The following is a 16262-nucleotide window of genomic DNA, read 5'->3' as shown; positions in this document are numbered from 1 at the left end:
TCCTACGCTGGTTTTCTTCCACACTGGAGGAGGAAATGAAAACCAGAACTCAAGTGACAGGCTTGAACTGTGTAGGATGAATGTATGGCATTCCCTTTACCCCCCACCTCTAACCTTAAGGACTCTGGTTTTGGGGATGGAGGAAAAGTCTTCAGGGACCTGGATTACTGGCTCCAAAGGTTTCGTCTAGGCCTCCTGTTGCCTCACCCCCCTCCTCTCTCTTTGCCTCCTGGAGGCCCTGGGGAAGAGTGTGGGAGCAGGGGCAGGGAGCTGTGGGCTTGCTCCTGAAATAGCCAGAGACGGCCCTGTCTTTCCTGTAGAGAATGCCAGGAAAGCAGCTGGGCGCATCTGGCTGGAGCCTGTGCCTGTCCTGTCTGTCTTTCTGGGCCTCTCTGGCACATTCCACTTATCAGCCCTGAAACTCTGAGTCATTCGGGGAAGGAGGGAAGAAGCTGATCTCTCTCTCCTGGCCCTGCCTGTCTCAGGTGGTGTGCTGGCAGGGAGCTGGGCGGAGCTGGCTTTATCTGGCCATGAAAGGCAGCAAGAAAAGAAGAAATAAGATCTTCCTTTATGGGGATGACCCTCTAATTGACCCATTGTCAGTGGGACGGGCACTCTGAATTGTTTATTCTGCTGGTGGGAATGAGTTAACTCTGAATGAACTAGCTTTCTGTCACCCTGCCCTTCCCTTGTAACAAATGGAGTGTGTTCTGGCTAGAATTAAGTGCCCAATCTGTTGGGAAAACGGAGTTTTTCCATTGTGTGGTGCTTACTCAGCCTAGGGGGGATTGAAGCTGTGATGTTGGCTTCATTAACACAGTACTCTAGCTAACTGAATCAATCATTTCTGAAGTAGAGAAAAAGGAAGCATTCTCTATTAATGCATGGAGAAGTCAGGCTTTTAGCTCTTAAGGATCTGCAGGTTGAAGTAAAAGACAACTGTTGTCATTGGCCATCCACAGGGTCTTACCTGATTGACTAGATTCTGTAGGATAAGGGGAAAGAGGTGGCAGCAGGGCAGCAACCCTAGAAGGAGAGGCTATCTCTATAAGGAAAGTTAGTGTCTGGCCTCCTGTGAATTATCCCACGTTAGCTCTTGCTTCACCTAGGAAGGGAGAGTGACTATGTGATTGTCTCAACGTATGACTGTGACCAAGTGTTCATAATATTTTCCCTGTTTTCTGGATAGTTGGTCCCTGGAGAAACCAGTTTGGCCTGTTCCCCTAAGCCCTGCCCATCACTCCCTGCTGCTATTGAATCCTTCTTGGGAGTGGAGCTATCAGAAATAGCCCCCTAGAGCCCCACGTGAGGTGGTAGGATGGAATGGGATGGGTACCTCAGAGACCTATCGTTCTGATTTTGGGGGAGTGGTGGAGAGGAGGGGATGAGCTAGTCTAGTCTTGGAGAGGTAGTTCTTTCCTGCCTCTTTGCACATACATACCTATGATGTCATGCACCCCTCCCATCCCAAACTCCTTTCACTGGAGTGGACAGTTCGGTGATGGTGAGTGGAGTGCATGTACACCCTGGTGTCCACCCACCCAGCTCCAGGCACCTTGTAACTCCACCTTCCCCTTGAGACCGTGCGTCATTTCTCTGCCGCTCCCTGTGTACTCACTCCTCTCTCTACCTGTTCAGACAACACTGGGACACTGAACAGATAGCTCTGTGCCCTTTCTGGGTAAGCTTCCTGGATCTTCAGCTTGATTCCTACAGCTGATCCTGGTGGGAAGAGTGGGTGAAGGAGGTGGGGGACAGCCGTGTCTGTGGGTGAGGGCAGCCTGTCTAGGTTGTTGGGAAGGGTCCAGTAAAAAAACTCCTTTTAGCTTTCAGCAATAGGAGGAAGAGCTGGCATTGGATTGGGAAGGGAGGTGGGAGAGAAGAATTAACAGGCTAGAAGAGACTGGTGGATGCAGCTGAAATGGGGAAAGGGTTTAAAAGAAAATTGATGGTGATGGGAGCTAGAAAGAAGCCTAGGGAGTGGTGTGAGGGACCTTTCCTGGAGCTGTCTGACCCTTTTATCCCTTGCATGTATCAGCAGCAACTGCCATGGAGGTGATCAATCTGGTTGAGCAGCCCATCAAGGTGACAGAATGGCAGCAGACATACACCTACGACTCGGGCATCCACTCTGGGGCCAACACCTGTGTGCCATCAGTCAGCGGTAAAGGTATTGTCGAGGAGGATGAGGCCTGTGGCCGCCAATACACACTCAAGAAAACCACCACCTACTCCCAGGGGGCTCCCCAGAGCCAAGGTTAGTGCAGTCACATGACTCTCTGTGTTGGCACTAGAGAAGGAGCCAATCTGATGGGAGAGAAAAGCCCCATGCCCATACAAAATGTTCAGGGACAAACTGGGTGCAATGCCAAGGGGCCATAGAGTGGTAAGAGTGGGGTGGTGGGAAGACTTATTGGAATAGATGAGGGGAGATTGTTCTGCTTTGACTGGGCAAAGAGGAGTCCTAGGTGTGTGCAGGCTCATATTTCTGGGTGTATGCCAGGATCATTACTGGTCCATTGATTATTTAGCAGCCAACTATCTGTAAGCAACTTGGCCTTCATGGAAGGCCCAGACCAGGTCTTGGTTAAATTTGTATCTCTCGGGGGTGGAGCTAAGATGGCAGAGTAAAAACAGTGACTTGCTTGAGCTGTCCTCCACACCCCTCTAAATTTGTATCTCTCTCATCACCCAACACAGTGATCTACCCATAGAAGGCTTTTAAGAAATGACTGTTGTAGTTGTTTTCTCTGGATTGTGGATTATCTGTGTCTTTTGATTGTTAAAAGCTAGTAACGACTTTCAGTGTTCATGGATGGGTAAGGCTGCATGTATTTGTCTGAGCTGGTAATAGTAAAGGTGAGGTCTCTGAAAGGGCTCTGAGGGCACTAAGGACCTTAGCAATCAGGGCATCTATCTGTGGGCAGCCAGCCCTTATGTTTGGCATTGTCAGGTATTGCTTTGGTAGCTGAAAGCCTGGAATCACTGCAGGCAGGCAGGGAGGGAGCAGAGACTGTCTCCTCCTTCCTGTCTAATTAGAGGGTGGGGCTGTTCCAACTCCCTCTGCCAAGGGGCATTTGGGCAATTGCCAGGGTGGGGCTGCTCTGGGAAGCCTCTGGATCTACCACTCCCAGACTGGGGGAGGTGCTTATTGAGGGTTTGGGGGGGGGTAGGGAGACCCATTCGGCTAAGTCCTATTCTATATCTGGGGAAACTGCCTTAGACAGGAGACAGAAGGGCATACTCTTCTCAATTTCCAGAATGAGGAGAAAGTGCCAACTCCATTGCCAAGGCAAGGCAGCGGAGTTTCAGTATTCCATCTGTCTATCTGATGAATGGATCTCTGGGCTGAAAGGCAGGACTCTTGATTCCCAGCCCCTGCTCTTTCCCTGGCAGGATAGTGTTGGACATCATTGACCTCTTGGTTTCTGTGTCAGGTCTACCCATCATACAGTTGGGTATATGGTGGAATGTCATCTTTCCCATGTCTAATCCTGTCTTATCTCTTGAATCTGTTCCTTCCTTCGTACTTTACTGCCACCACCCTGGTATAGACCATTATTACCTCTCACCTGGCTGATTGCAATAGCTTACTAACTGGTCTTCCTGCCTCTGATATTTCCTATGCCCTGTTGTGGGATTAATCTAATTTATGCATAGCAGTTCTGATTATGTTACACTCTGTTCAAAACTTTCTTGGGCCCTTATTACTTACAGGATAGTCTTAAATCCTCAGCCTGACATTCAGGGCCTTCCACAATCTGGCTTTGGCCTTATCTCATTTACTCCCATCCAAGTTTTCTATGCTCTAGCCAAGCTGTACTGCTCACTAACATGTCCCACTAATGTTCCTTGCTCATAGGATTCCCTCTGCCTGGAATACTCACATTTTCGCTTTTTTTTTTTTTTAGAGACAATGGGGTTAAATGACTTGCCCAGGGTCACACAGCTAATAAATGTCTAAGGCTGGATTTGAACTTGGGTCTTCCTAACTCCAGGGCCAGTGCTCTATCTACTGCTCTACCTAGCTGTCTCTACATTTTCACTTTTTAAAATCCTACTTATGCTTCAAGGCCCTGCTCAAATGCTAGCCTTTTTATGAATTCTTGTCAGAAAAGATCTTTTCCAGGGCAGCTAGGTGGCGCAGTGGATAGAGTGCTGGCCCTGAAGTCAGGAGGACCTGAGTTCAAATCTGACCTCAAACCAAGCACTTGACACTTACTAGCTGTGTGACCCTGGGCAAGTTGCTTAACCCCAATTGCCTGAAACCAGAAAACAAACAAACAAACAGAAATGATCTTTTCCTCCTCTGAACCTTTGCCCAAGTTCCATTTTGAATTGAACTTATCTTATTTCCCCTACTAGGTTGTCAGCATTTTGAGGGCAGTGACCCTTGTTTTATGTCTCATTACCATAGTGCCTTATACATAATGTACTTAATAAATCTTTGTGGAGTTTCATGGGGAAATTATCATCTTATATTTCTATAGTGCCTATGTGGTAGGTAGATTAGTTTCTATTATGTAGGGAAAGGAAGCTAAGGCCTGATAAAGTTAAGCAACTTAACTATGATCTTTTGGCAAGTTACTCTCAGAGCTGGCATTAGAATTCATATCTCCTGACAAACCAGCCTTCTGGTCTTTCCATTAGAACACATAGCCACAGCAAGATAGGCAAGATGTCAAAGAAGGGGGCTGAGGGAAGTCCTAGAGAAATCTGGAGGTGGGGCCAGGGCAGTGGTTAGGGCCATTCCACATACGGCACCGTTCTCCACGTACATGGAACCCCACCTTTCAAACCTGCCTTTCCTTTGCTTCCAGGTGATCCTAGAATGCCAGATGGCAATGACAAGGGCCCAGAGGGTGAGGGCAGCCATGTACCCTGAGACGACCGAGGACCGTTCTGTCCTATTGACCACCCAGATTGAAGGACAGGCCACCAACGTGCAGCGATTAGCCGAGCCCTCACAGCTATTAAAAATCGGCCATCGTCCACCTCATCAACTACCAGGATGATGCTGAGCTGGCCACACGAGCCCTGCCTGAACTCACCAAGCTGCTCAATGATGAGGACCCGGTTGGTGGCAGGGGCTGGGGAGAAATGGGAAAACCTGATTATAAGGAATTTGCTGATAGTGCTGAGGGGTGGGGGTGGGGGTGAATCCTAAGAAATCAGCATCAAGGCCATTGGTTATAGGATTATTATGGGAGGGTCCAGCCTCCCTGCTTCCAGGGTAGGGCAGCCCCTCTGTGGTCTTTCAGCACCAATGCTAACCTTCTCCAATCTTTCCCTTCCACCCCACTATCCTGCAGGTGGTGGTGAGTAAGGCAGCCATGATTGTGAATCAGCTATCAAAGAAGGAGGCGTCCCGGCGGGCGCTGATGGGCTCACCCCAGCTGGTGGCCGCTGTCGTGCGCACCATGCAGAACACCAGTGATCTGGATACTGCCCGCTGCACCACCAGCATCCTGCACAATCTCTCTCACCATCGTGAGGGGCTGCTTGCCATCTTCAAGTCAGGGGGCATCCCTGCTTTGGTCCGCATGCTCAGGTATTAATTGGGCAGCGAGTATTTATCAAGTACCTAGATATAGAGAAGCACAAGGCGGGATAGGATCCCTGTCCCCAAGAAACTTACTGTCAAGTTGAAATGAGTCTTAGCACGTTTGAAGCGATGAAGGAGCAATAAATGATAGTAAAGGGGGTACAGTACAGAATGTTAAGTCTACAGTGCAAAAATGGGAGAGGACTGTGAGGAGTTGGAGTAGTCTGGGAAGGCTTCATGGAGGAGATGGGCCCTGATGATGGGGTGCCAAGAATCCTGTGTCTCCTGGCCCAGTGCTGTAGCTTAAGCTAATCCTTACCCTAGCTTCTCATTGCTATATTACCCCTAGCTGCCATCTTCCCTTTCCCAACTGGGAGCTCTTTGAACCTCATTTTCTGATGACATGGGGTATGAGGCTCTGGGTGCATTGAAGGGGGTGCATCTTTCATGCCTTCCCTAACCCCCCATGGCTCTATCTTCCCCTCACAGTTCTCCAGTGGAATCAGTCCTGTTCTATGCCATCACAACATTGCATAACCTGCTGCTGTATCAAGAGGGTGCCAAGATGGCTGTCCGCCTGGCTGATGGGCTACAGAAAATGGTGCCCCTCCTCAACAAGAACAACCCCAAATTCCTGGCCATCACCACTGACTGCCTGCAGCTACTTGCCTATGGCAACCAGGAGAGCAAGGTGAGGTCGTCATCTGGGTGCCTTGAGTCTCTCCCCTCTCCAGCTGCCACAGGGATTTTCCTGCAGCATTCATCTTGCCCACACTCAAATTCCAGTGGCTCCCTTCTACCCCATCAGGATCAAACATGAAATCCTCTGCTTGTTGTTTAAGGGCTCTACAGCTTGTCTTCTTTCTGCTTTCCCACTCTCTTCTCATGCTTTACTCTCCTCCACGTTCCTAGCTTCTTTGGCCTCCTTGCTGTTCCGTCAACGCTACGCTCTACCTTCCGGCATGGTGCCTTTCCACTGGCTCCCCCCGTGCCTGGAGTGCTCTCCTTCCTCATCACTATCTCCTTCCTCTCCTGGCTTTCTTCAAGATCCCATCTTCTGTAGGAAGCCTTTCTTACTCTGGTTCCCACCCTTGGCTGTTCCTTTGAGATCTGAGATTACTTTCCATCTGTTCTGGCTATCTTTGTATGTGAAGAAACGTAGATGCACAAATTGAGAGACATCTCCACTGCCAATGTCCACATGGACAATTTGTGCCCGACTTGTGGTAGAGCCTTCTAAGCTCCTATTGGTTTGATCAGCCACAGTCAGACACACTGTAACTTGACCCCGACATAAGTCATGTCATGTTGATCCTCTTTGAGGATGAAGGCTAACAACCAACTGCATCTTTGTATTTACATAGTTGCTTTTGTCTCCCCAACTAAATTATGAGCTTCTGGAGAACAGAAATTGTGTTTTTTTGCCTTTCTCTATATCCCCAGCACTTAGCACAATAGCTGGCATGTAGTAAGCACTTAATAAATGTTTGTTGACTATTCACTGACTGTTTGTCGAGAAGCCTCTTCTGCCGGCTGCCCTCTCTGCCCTGCTGAAGCCTCCGCCTCTGGCCCGTCCAGTTTCTAGTTGAAACCACATAGATCCATGGTCCATGTTAACATCCTCCTGCCAACACTGCCTATGCTCAGCCTCCCTCTCTCACTTTGCTTCCTCTACAGCTCATCATCCTGGCCAATGGGGGCCCCCAGGCCCTGGTGCAGATTATGCGTAACTATAGTTACGAGAAGCTGCTCTGGACCACAAGCCGCGTGCTCAAGGTGCTGTCTGTGTGCCCCAGCAACAAGCCTGCCATCGTGGAGGCTGGTGAGGCACTCATTTAGCAGAGACCTTTGAATGAGACTTGGGGGATGAGCCAGTGGGTAGGTGGGGCTCTGCATGCATCACTGGCTATGTCAATCCCTCATAATGCTATTTCTTCTCCATATCTAGGTGGTATGCAGGCCCTGGGCAAACACTTGACAAGCAACAGCCCTCGCCTTGTGCAAAACTGTCTGTGGACCCTGCGTAACCTCTCAGATGTAGCCACTAAGCAGGTAAGAGCCTGGGGACTCATCCCTCCTGAGCCCTTCATGTCCTCCCATTCCTCTCCTGTTGGTGGCCTCCTTAACCCCACCCCCTCCACATCCACTCCCCAGGGATCTAATACCCCTTCCTTTATGTGGTATGACTGAAGCAGCCAGGAATGCCAGATATTCTGAAATCCTCTCCTACTTGGAAGCTGATGCCTGAAATCCATCTTCAGAGCTTCTTCACTTTGATTTACAGCTTTAATCCTTGGAAGGGATCATTTACATATTAATGTGTAGGAAGGACTCAAGATTCGGTTTTGTTAGGAAAAATTTGTGGAATAGAGACTTTGAAGGTACTAGGGATTTGAGATGAAAGAGGATAGTGGGAAATGAGGAAGCGGTGGGACAGTTTACTTCAAAATATTGCATAGTATTAGCCCAATTTTCCACATCTCCCCCCATAATGCCAATGTCTTACCTAGTCCGCTGTCCTTAAGGGCTGCATGCCCTACCCCACTCTGTTCAGGTGACAAGGACAGAGTTGGAATGGCAGACCAGTGGAGAGAAGTATGCCAGACACTGGCTCAGTCTGGAGGATTAGTTAGGACTTCAGAGTCTGTGTTGCTGTTGGGGGTGGGGGGGAAGGGAGAGGTGGTGGGACCTGGTAGGTCAGCTCAGCTGAAGCATGGTATAAGGTCAAGAACACTGGAAAGTTGGAAGGAGGGAGGATTTCAGAAGGAGTACCTTGTTCAATCAATTGATAAGCATTTACTATGGGCTAGACACTGTACTAAACACTGGGCATATGCAGAAAAGGCAGAAACAGTCCTTGTCCTCAAGGAGCTCGCGTTCTCTTCTCTTCCCCAGGAGGGCCTGGACAGCGTGTTGAAGGTCCTGGTCAACCAGCTGAGTGTGGACGATGTGAACGTGCTGACCTGTGCCACGGGCACCCTTTCCAACCTGACCTGCAACAACAGCAAGAACAAGACGCTAGTGACGCAGAACAGTGGCGTGGAGGCGCTGATCCATGCCATCCTGCGTGCCGGCGACAAAGACGACATCACCGAGCCTGCTGTCTGTGCGCTGCGGCATCTCACCAGCCGCCACCCGGAGGCTGAGATGGCCCAGAATTCTGTGCGCCTGAACTATGGCATCCCTGCCATCGTCAAGCTGCTGAACCAGCCCAGCCAGTGGCCTCTGGTTAAGGTATTGCCTTCTAGACGGGCTGAGGGAGGGAGCTGGCAGAGCAGCCCGATCGGCAGAATCTTCTGAGTGCAATACGGTCACAACTGAAGCCAGTTAGACTAGAGCAAGTCTCACTTTTCGATGGCCAGAGTTAAGAGAGAGGATGACAAAGAATAACACCTTTCCTGAAGACTTCTTCATGCAGCAAATATTTATTGAGCACCTACTAGATGCAAGGCACTGTATTAAGATCTATGGGGATATCAAGTTGAAGAAGGTAAAACTTTCAGCCTAAGACTATCCATTTTCACATCATGAACTGCCTAATAGATACCTACAGTTGGATGTCCCATAAGCATCTCAAACTCAATATGTTCTAAGTAGAACTCATTTTCTTTCTCCCAAAACATCGCTCCTTTCATAACTTCTCTATTTCCAATGAAGGCACCACCATCTTTTTGGTGCCCAACTTCCCAATCCCAGAGTCACCTTCCATTCTTCCTTCCCCCAAATTGTTCACATCCAATATGTGGCCAAGTCTTGTCCATTCTTCCTCCATAATGTGTCGTGAATCCTTCCCCTTTTGTCCACTCACATGGCCACCACCCTAATTCAGACCCTCATCACTCTTTGCCTACACGATTGTCGTTTCCTAACTGGCCCCCTTGTATCCAATACCTCCCCTCTCCAGTCCATCACTCACATGGTTCCTGAAGTAATAGTCTTAAAGTGTAGGCCTGACCCCATTACTCCTGTGCTCAAGAAGCTCTAGTGGTACCTTTTGCCTCTAGGATAAAAATACAATCTTCTTTATTTGGTTTTTAATACCCTTCCCAATATGACTCCATCTTACTTTCCGGGGTTCTTGCTCATCAACTCTCCTTCATGCATTCTGCCTTTCAGCCAAACTGGCCACTAAGATCCTTGAGGGCAGGGGGCTGTTTCATTTTTTCTTGCATCTCCTTGTGCCTAGCACAATGCCCTGCATGGATCAGGCTTTCAATAAATATTTATTGAATTGAATAGCAGAAGGGATAAGACAAATACACAAATATAAGCACAATATGTTATGGTGAGGTATACAAGAGGAGCCCAAAGTTCTATGAGGTACACGCCTTAGCTTGAGAAGGATGTCTTTAGTTGACGTGAGGTGACCAGAATGAGAGAAGGTCTAAAGGGCCGTGATGCTGGGAAGTGGGGTTTGGGGTGATGGTGGCAGGACCTTTCAGAGCAGCTCAATTGATACATGGTATAAGATCAAAGCACTGATCCATGCATATGTACATCCTTGCCTTTTACCCATATGGCCACTTCCCTAGTTCAGGCCCTCATCACCTGTCACCTGGATTTATGGAATAGCTTCCCAGAATCCAATCCTCTCCAATCGCTTCTCCACTTAGCTGCCAAAATGATATTCCTAAAGCAGTAGGTTGATTATATTAGTCTCTTGCTCTCAAAGCTCTGGGGGTCCCCTCATGCCTCTGGGGATCAAATATAAAACTTCTGTTTGGCATTTAAAGCCTTTCACAGTCTGGCTCCTGTTTCTCTTTCCTGGCTGTTTACACATTATTCTGCACCCCATGCTCTGTTCTTGCCAAACTGGAATGCTCTCCCTCCTCACTTCTACCTCAAGGAGCCCCTCCTTCCCTTTGAGGCTCAAGTCAAGTGCCACCTCCTACAAGAAGCCTTCCTTGATCCCCTAAGTCAACATTCTCCCAGTCCAAGTCCTACACCTTTTGATCTTCATTTTGCATATACTTTGTATTTACTGCTCTTTGTACCAGCTGTTGCCTGTCAATAGAGTGTAAGCTCCTTGAGGGCAAGGGGTGTTTTCAATTTTGTCTTCGTATCCCTTGTGCCTAACCCATACTGAGTGCAGCATATATTCTTTTTTTTTTTAACATTTCATTTTCACCCCAATTACATGTAAATATAATTTTTAACATTTGTGGGTTTTTTTTTAAAGTTTTGAGTTCCAAATTCTATCCTTCCCTCCCTCCCCTTCTCCCTTCCCTGAGACAGTAAGCAATCTGATAGAGGTTATACAGCTGCATACATTCCTATTGAATTGGATTGAATTACAAGCATGCCCAGGCCTCCTCTGTTCTTAAAAACCCATCAGTTGACCCTTCCATCCCTTTGAACCCTCATCCTGTATATCCTCTCCCTCTCACAGCCAGACTCTTAGTAAAGGTTGTCTGTACTGCTCGCCTCCATTGCCTCACCTCTAACTCACTTCTCAATCCCTTACAACCCCATGGACCTTCAACCCCAAGACTTGGCAGAAACTTCTGTCTCCAAAGTTACCTGTCATCTCTTAACTGCTAAATACACTCCAGTGTTCTCAGTCTGAAATTTATTTGACCTCTCTGCAATTTTTGACACTATCAACCATCCCCTCCACTGCCCTGTGACCTCCCCAAGACGTGTTCTTTCCCTCTCAGAATTACTTTGTATGTGCTTGTCTTTACTTATTTGGGAATACGGTATATTCTATAGAAGAATGCAAATGCCTTAAAGGCAGAGACTTTTATTTTTTTTTTTATTTTATTTTTTATTCCAGCACCATGCAAGGGCATATAGTATGTATTTAATGTTTGTTGAATTGAATTGACTGTGATTGATCAGGAAGAGGAGAGAAGGAAATCTATTGATGAGGCTATTTGATTCACTGCAAATCTTTTATCATGTTCCTGTGTTAAAGTTAAGGGATTTGATGCTGTGGTGCTGGGAAGCTGATCAATTCTCTGGGTGTTCAGAAAGTGCTTGTATTCACTGTCCTTTCCCCTTTCCCCTTTTTTATCAGGCAACTATTGGATTAATCAGGAACCTGGCCTTGTGTCCTGCCAACCATGCTCCCCTGCAAGAGGCGGCGGTCATTCCCCGCCTTGTCCAGTTGTTGGTCAAGGCCCATCAGGACGCCCAACGCCATGTGGCTGCAGGCACACAGCAGCCCTACACGGTGAGTATACTTGGATGGTACCCCCTTTGCCCTACTTTTTCCCCTTCCCCAAGCTCTGCTACTCATCAAGGAGAGGCCTGTAAAGGGCCAGACAACAGAGAAGGGATTTGGTGCCACCCCATCGTCAGGGAGGGGTGCCTGCTCCTTGGTTTGGCTCTGGACTGTGAATGTAGTACCTGCTGTTTGCTGGAACTCTGAGGACTGCTCTGTTGTCTCCCTCTCATAATGCCAGTATATGTTTGCAGGATGGTGTAAAGATGGAGGAAATTGTAGAAGGCTGTACTGGTGCCCTGCACATCCTTGCCCGGGATCCCATGAACCGTATGGAGATCTTCCGGTTGAACACCATCCCTCTGTTTGTACAGGTGAGTTCAGGGTGGGTGGGCAGCAGGATAGGCCCAGACACGCTATCTTTTTCTACTCTTTACCCAACTGAAGGGAAAGTCTTATGTTGTGCTGATGGGAAATATGGAGAATGGGAGAAGTCCAGTTTCCTTAGTTTCTGATCTCAGAAGCTCCCTGTCAAGGTACCTTTCTTAACTACCTGCTTCATGTCTAGAACCACAGGCTTCTCTGCACTCAGGCAGAGATGTCTGTGCCTTGGCATTCTTATTCCTTCAGAAATGCCCCGTCCCAGTGTGGCTTTCACTGTGAAAATAGGAAGGAAGGTGATAATGTTGAGGAGCCCTTTGGAAAGCAGGAAGGCGGAGAGGTAGTAGGGGGTGGGGGTGGGGCCAGCAGCCCTTTGCCCATGTCACATTCTGACCTATGTCCTGTCCTTATCCTCCCCAGCTCCTGTACTCATCAGTGGAGAACATTCAGCGGGTGGCAGCTGGAGTGCTGTGTGAGCTGGCCCAGGACAAAGAGGCTGCCGACTCCATCGATGCCGAGGGGGCCTCGGCCCCGCTCATGGAGCTCTTGCACTGCCGCAATGAAGGCACTGGTGAGGAAGCGGCTGAGGGAGGGGAGAGGAGGGCTTGAAACCCCGCAGAGCTCCCATGGCCATGATGGCAAGGAGGCTGGCTTTGTCCTGACTTTGTCCTCCCCCTCTCTTCTAACTCCCTGTGTTCCTGCCTCCCTACCACCAGCGACCTATGCCGCTGCCGTTCTATTCCGTATCTCTGAGGACAAGAACCCGGATTATCGCAAACGTGTTTCTGTAGAGCTCACAAATTCACTCTTCAAACATGATCCGGCTGCCTGGGAGGCTGTGAGTATCGTGGGCCTCAGCCCAGTCATCCTCTTCCCTCTTCCCCAGGATCATCAACCCACCCAGTTCCTTTACATTTTCTGCCTCCCTCATCTTTGTAATGGGGACCACCAGAACATAAGTAGGGTGACTATTTAAGCTTGGGGTTTGAACTTGGGAAGTGAATTTGTGGTGAGAAGAGGGCCATGAACTTATTGCTACATTTCCCCACCTTCCTCCAAGGAGACTTCACCCGTCTACCTGTTCAGTATTTCTAGAGGCAGCTGTTTCTGCCATTTGTCGTCTTCTCCCTCCCTCTACCAACCCCACATCTTAAGTTTCCTTCTTCTCTAGGCCCAGAGCATGATCCCCATTAACGAACCTTACCAAGAGGGTGAGTATATGGCAGAGAATAGCCCAAGAATGTTTCCATGTATGTGTGTCCTGTACTGTCTGTGTCCTATCTCCAAAGCTAGCTGATAAATGACTATAAAAATCCCTGGGGCCCCTGATATCTCAAGTAGTAACTGTGGGGCACTGAAAAATGTAGGTGGGGGATGTGGGGAGGAAGGGGATGGAGTTGGATGGCAGAAGCTTCCTGGGCCCATTCTCTTTTCCGGTGACCTTGGAGGTTCCGCAACTGAGCCCTTTTCTCCTCAGACCTGGATGCCACATACCGTTCCATGTACCCGAATGATGGACCCCTGGACCCCATGGAGATGCACATGGACATGGATGGGGACTACCCCATTGACACCTACAGTGATGGTCTCCGGCCTCCCTACCCTACTGCTGACCATATGCTAGCCTAACCCAGCCCCTCACTCATGGTATGACCTTCATCCCCAAGAGACTTCTTTGTCTAGCTTTACATGCGGGCCTAACCCAGTTCACTTCTCTCCCTTCTGGGGTTCCCTTCATCTCTTCCCTGGAGGTTGTTCCTTTTTCTTATTGCAATAGCAACATGAGATTGGTGGGAGAGTCTCTTCTGTGCAGAGATCTCCCAAGAAAGTTATGCTCTGAGGTGCCCGTATTCCTGTGATTTAAAAAAAACAACACACTTTTAAAGAATACATAGAGTACCCACTACATGTACATCACTATTCTGATCACTGTGGGAAAGACAAAGAACATTCTGTTTCCCACTTGGAATGTCCTTCCAGAGCTAATCTTTCTTATCTCCACCTTGATGGAGCAGGCAGAAAGAGAAGCAATTCTCCTGGGGTAGAACACCTGCCCAGGACTTTGGGAGGGGGAAGATGAGGGAGGGGAAGAGAGGGTGGTGTAGGGCTAATATGGGCAATCTCACGGAGAAGAAATAGTCTGGTCAGTGACTGTTTCACTTTTTCTTTTCCCCCCCAGGTATCATTCTTGATCCCTAAGTGGCTAACTCCAGGTGAGGGACTGAGACAGAAAGTGCCTGAGCAGAGGACCAAGCTGAATGGCTGGGACTTCACTTGCCCATGCCCATAAGAGGTTCTCCTCTTTAGGGTTTTTATTAATTTTGAGTTTTCTTTCTGTGTGTGTGTGTGTGTGTGTGAGTGTGTGTGACTGAGCGCTGTGGGGTGTAGGGCCTGACATCCCCTGACCCTCTCCCCCAGCCCTGTGCCACGGGAGCTTTATCTCCCTCCCCTGGCTCCTGAAGCTTTAATATATATATATATATGCCACCTTTCCATTACTCTGCCTCAATGACCTGCCCCTGGTCCAATCACTCAGGCACCCTTCCCCCTTTCCAAACTCTCAGTGCAGGTAGTCTGGAGCCTGGGGAAGCTTTGGTTTGTGCTGATTTCTGAATTTACTTTTTCCAGTCCCCTCCTGATCCCCAGCCCAGAGTTTAGGACTCAAACTTCAGAAACTCAAAGTTTCTCTATTCCAAAGGACTCTGAAAAATAAAGGGACAGACCACATGAAATGAGCCCAGAGAGAGAAAGAGTCATCTCACTCTGGGACACTTTCTGCTTCTCTCTCCAGGATGCTGAAATGGCTTTTTAGCTGATAAAGAGAGCTCAGTGCATAGCCCCTTCTCTCCTCCCACTTCCCCATGTAACCGCTCTGACCCCTGGAAAAGCAACTCATACTCTTGACTGACCCTCTCTGGTGTGTGGTGTGGGTTTCTTCCCTCTTCCTGTTTCATTCTCCCCCCACTGCCCTGCTTGGGAGTGGTAGGGGAAGCTGAGGAGAGCAATAACTGAGAGTTTGATTATAATCTCTGTAAGTTTTTGGTTATTGGTTTTTTTTTGTATAGACCAAAGCAAAGAATAAAAATAAAAAACGTATCAAGGGTCTGAAAAGCAGCTGCTTTGGAGAGCCGGGGTTGTGCGTAGGGATGGGGGGGAAACAAGGGAGGGTCAAGGTTCCATAACTCCCTCATTACCTCCAAAACCATCTTGCATGGAGGTTTAGGGATGAGAGATCACAACCACAGATAAAAAAAAATCCCAGAAAGTTTATTTTGTCCTTCAATTAATGAATTTCTTGTATTGAATGATCTTGGGTAGAATACTCAGGTCTCACAGAAGATGCTCCAGAGGATGGAGGAAATATTGTCCTCTGAAGGTCCTTTCTCTTAGTGAGTTGAGCTCTTAATTTAATGGAGGAGACAGGACACACACGGTGATGTAAGAATATTTACGTAGCAATATACAGACAAGGAATGGAGTAGAGAAAAAGAGATAACCAGTAGGTAAATTTAATAAGAGCCTATTGTTTTGATCAGACACAATCCTGGGGTCATGCATATTCTAGTAATTTTGGAGATACCTCCTCCACTGAAACGGATCTGAAGCCCTTGGTAACTGTTCTTTGAGAACCGTGGCTAAAAATCCCACCACCTTGCTACCAAATTGTCTCTTCAGACTTAGCTAGGCTGGTCCTCAGATGAGAAGACACATAGTTATCACCAAGGCTGTACCTGGAGCCTTTCCTACCAGAGCTTATGCCCATTTTATTGATGTGGCTTTCAAGAATTCAGTGTCTCCTGAATACCATAATGAGGATTGGAGTAGGGCTTTAACAACACAGTATTATATAAGGGCATTAGTCTTAAATGTTGGCTCTGAAAAGGAAGATGGTTTTCAAATTTGCAGGGTGATCAGATCAGAAGACTTTATGGAAGAGGTGGCATTTGAATTGTGATTTAAAAGATAAATAAAATAAAGTAAAATTCAATAGGCAAAGAGGGGACAGAGGGCCCAGCAGTCCCAGGGAGCAGTGTGAACCAAGCCACGCCGTGTGATTGCAGCCCAAGGTCAGAAAGAGAGTGCAGTGTGGATGACAGAGTGCATGATGGGGAGCAATATGAGACAAGCCTGGAAAGGTAGGGGTGGTGGCGGAAGTGGAAAAGGGCTGTG

At 48.2% G+C, this 16262-nt stretch overlaps 1 protein-coding gene across 1 annotated transcript; it reads left to right on the top strand.

Moving 5' to 3' along the window:
- Window positions 1-2041: 2041 nt before the first annotated feature.
- On the top strand, window positions 2042-15188 carry JUP (junction plakoglobin). The gene is given in 15 exon segments (XM_020972737.1): window positions 2042-2266; window positions 4831-4976; window positions 4978-5076; window positions 5313-5551; window positions 6035-6236; window positions 7223-7367; window positions 7494-7597; window positions 8441-8779; window positions 11565-11720; window positions 11966-12085; window positions 12513-12663; window positions 12809-12930; window positions 13264-13303; window positions 13570-13739; window positions 14272-15188. Coding segments are annotated over 14 exon segments (2232 nt in total). The 5' UTR covers window positions 2042-2049; the 3' UTR covers window positions 13722-13739; window positions 14272-15188.
- Window positions 15189-16262: the final 1074 nt, after the last annotated feature.

Source organism: Phascolarctos cinereus, unplaced genomic scaffold (assembly GCF_003287225.1).
Source record: "Phascolarctos cinereus isolate Bilbo 61053 unplaced genomic scaffold, phaCin_HiC Scaffold_5;HRSCAF=322, whole genome shotgun sequence".
NCBI lineage: Eukaryota > Metazoa > Chordata > Mammalia > Diprotodontia > Phascolarctidae > Phascolarctos > Phascolarctos cinereus.
This window is presented reverse-complemented; position numbering and strand designations above follow the sequence as displayed.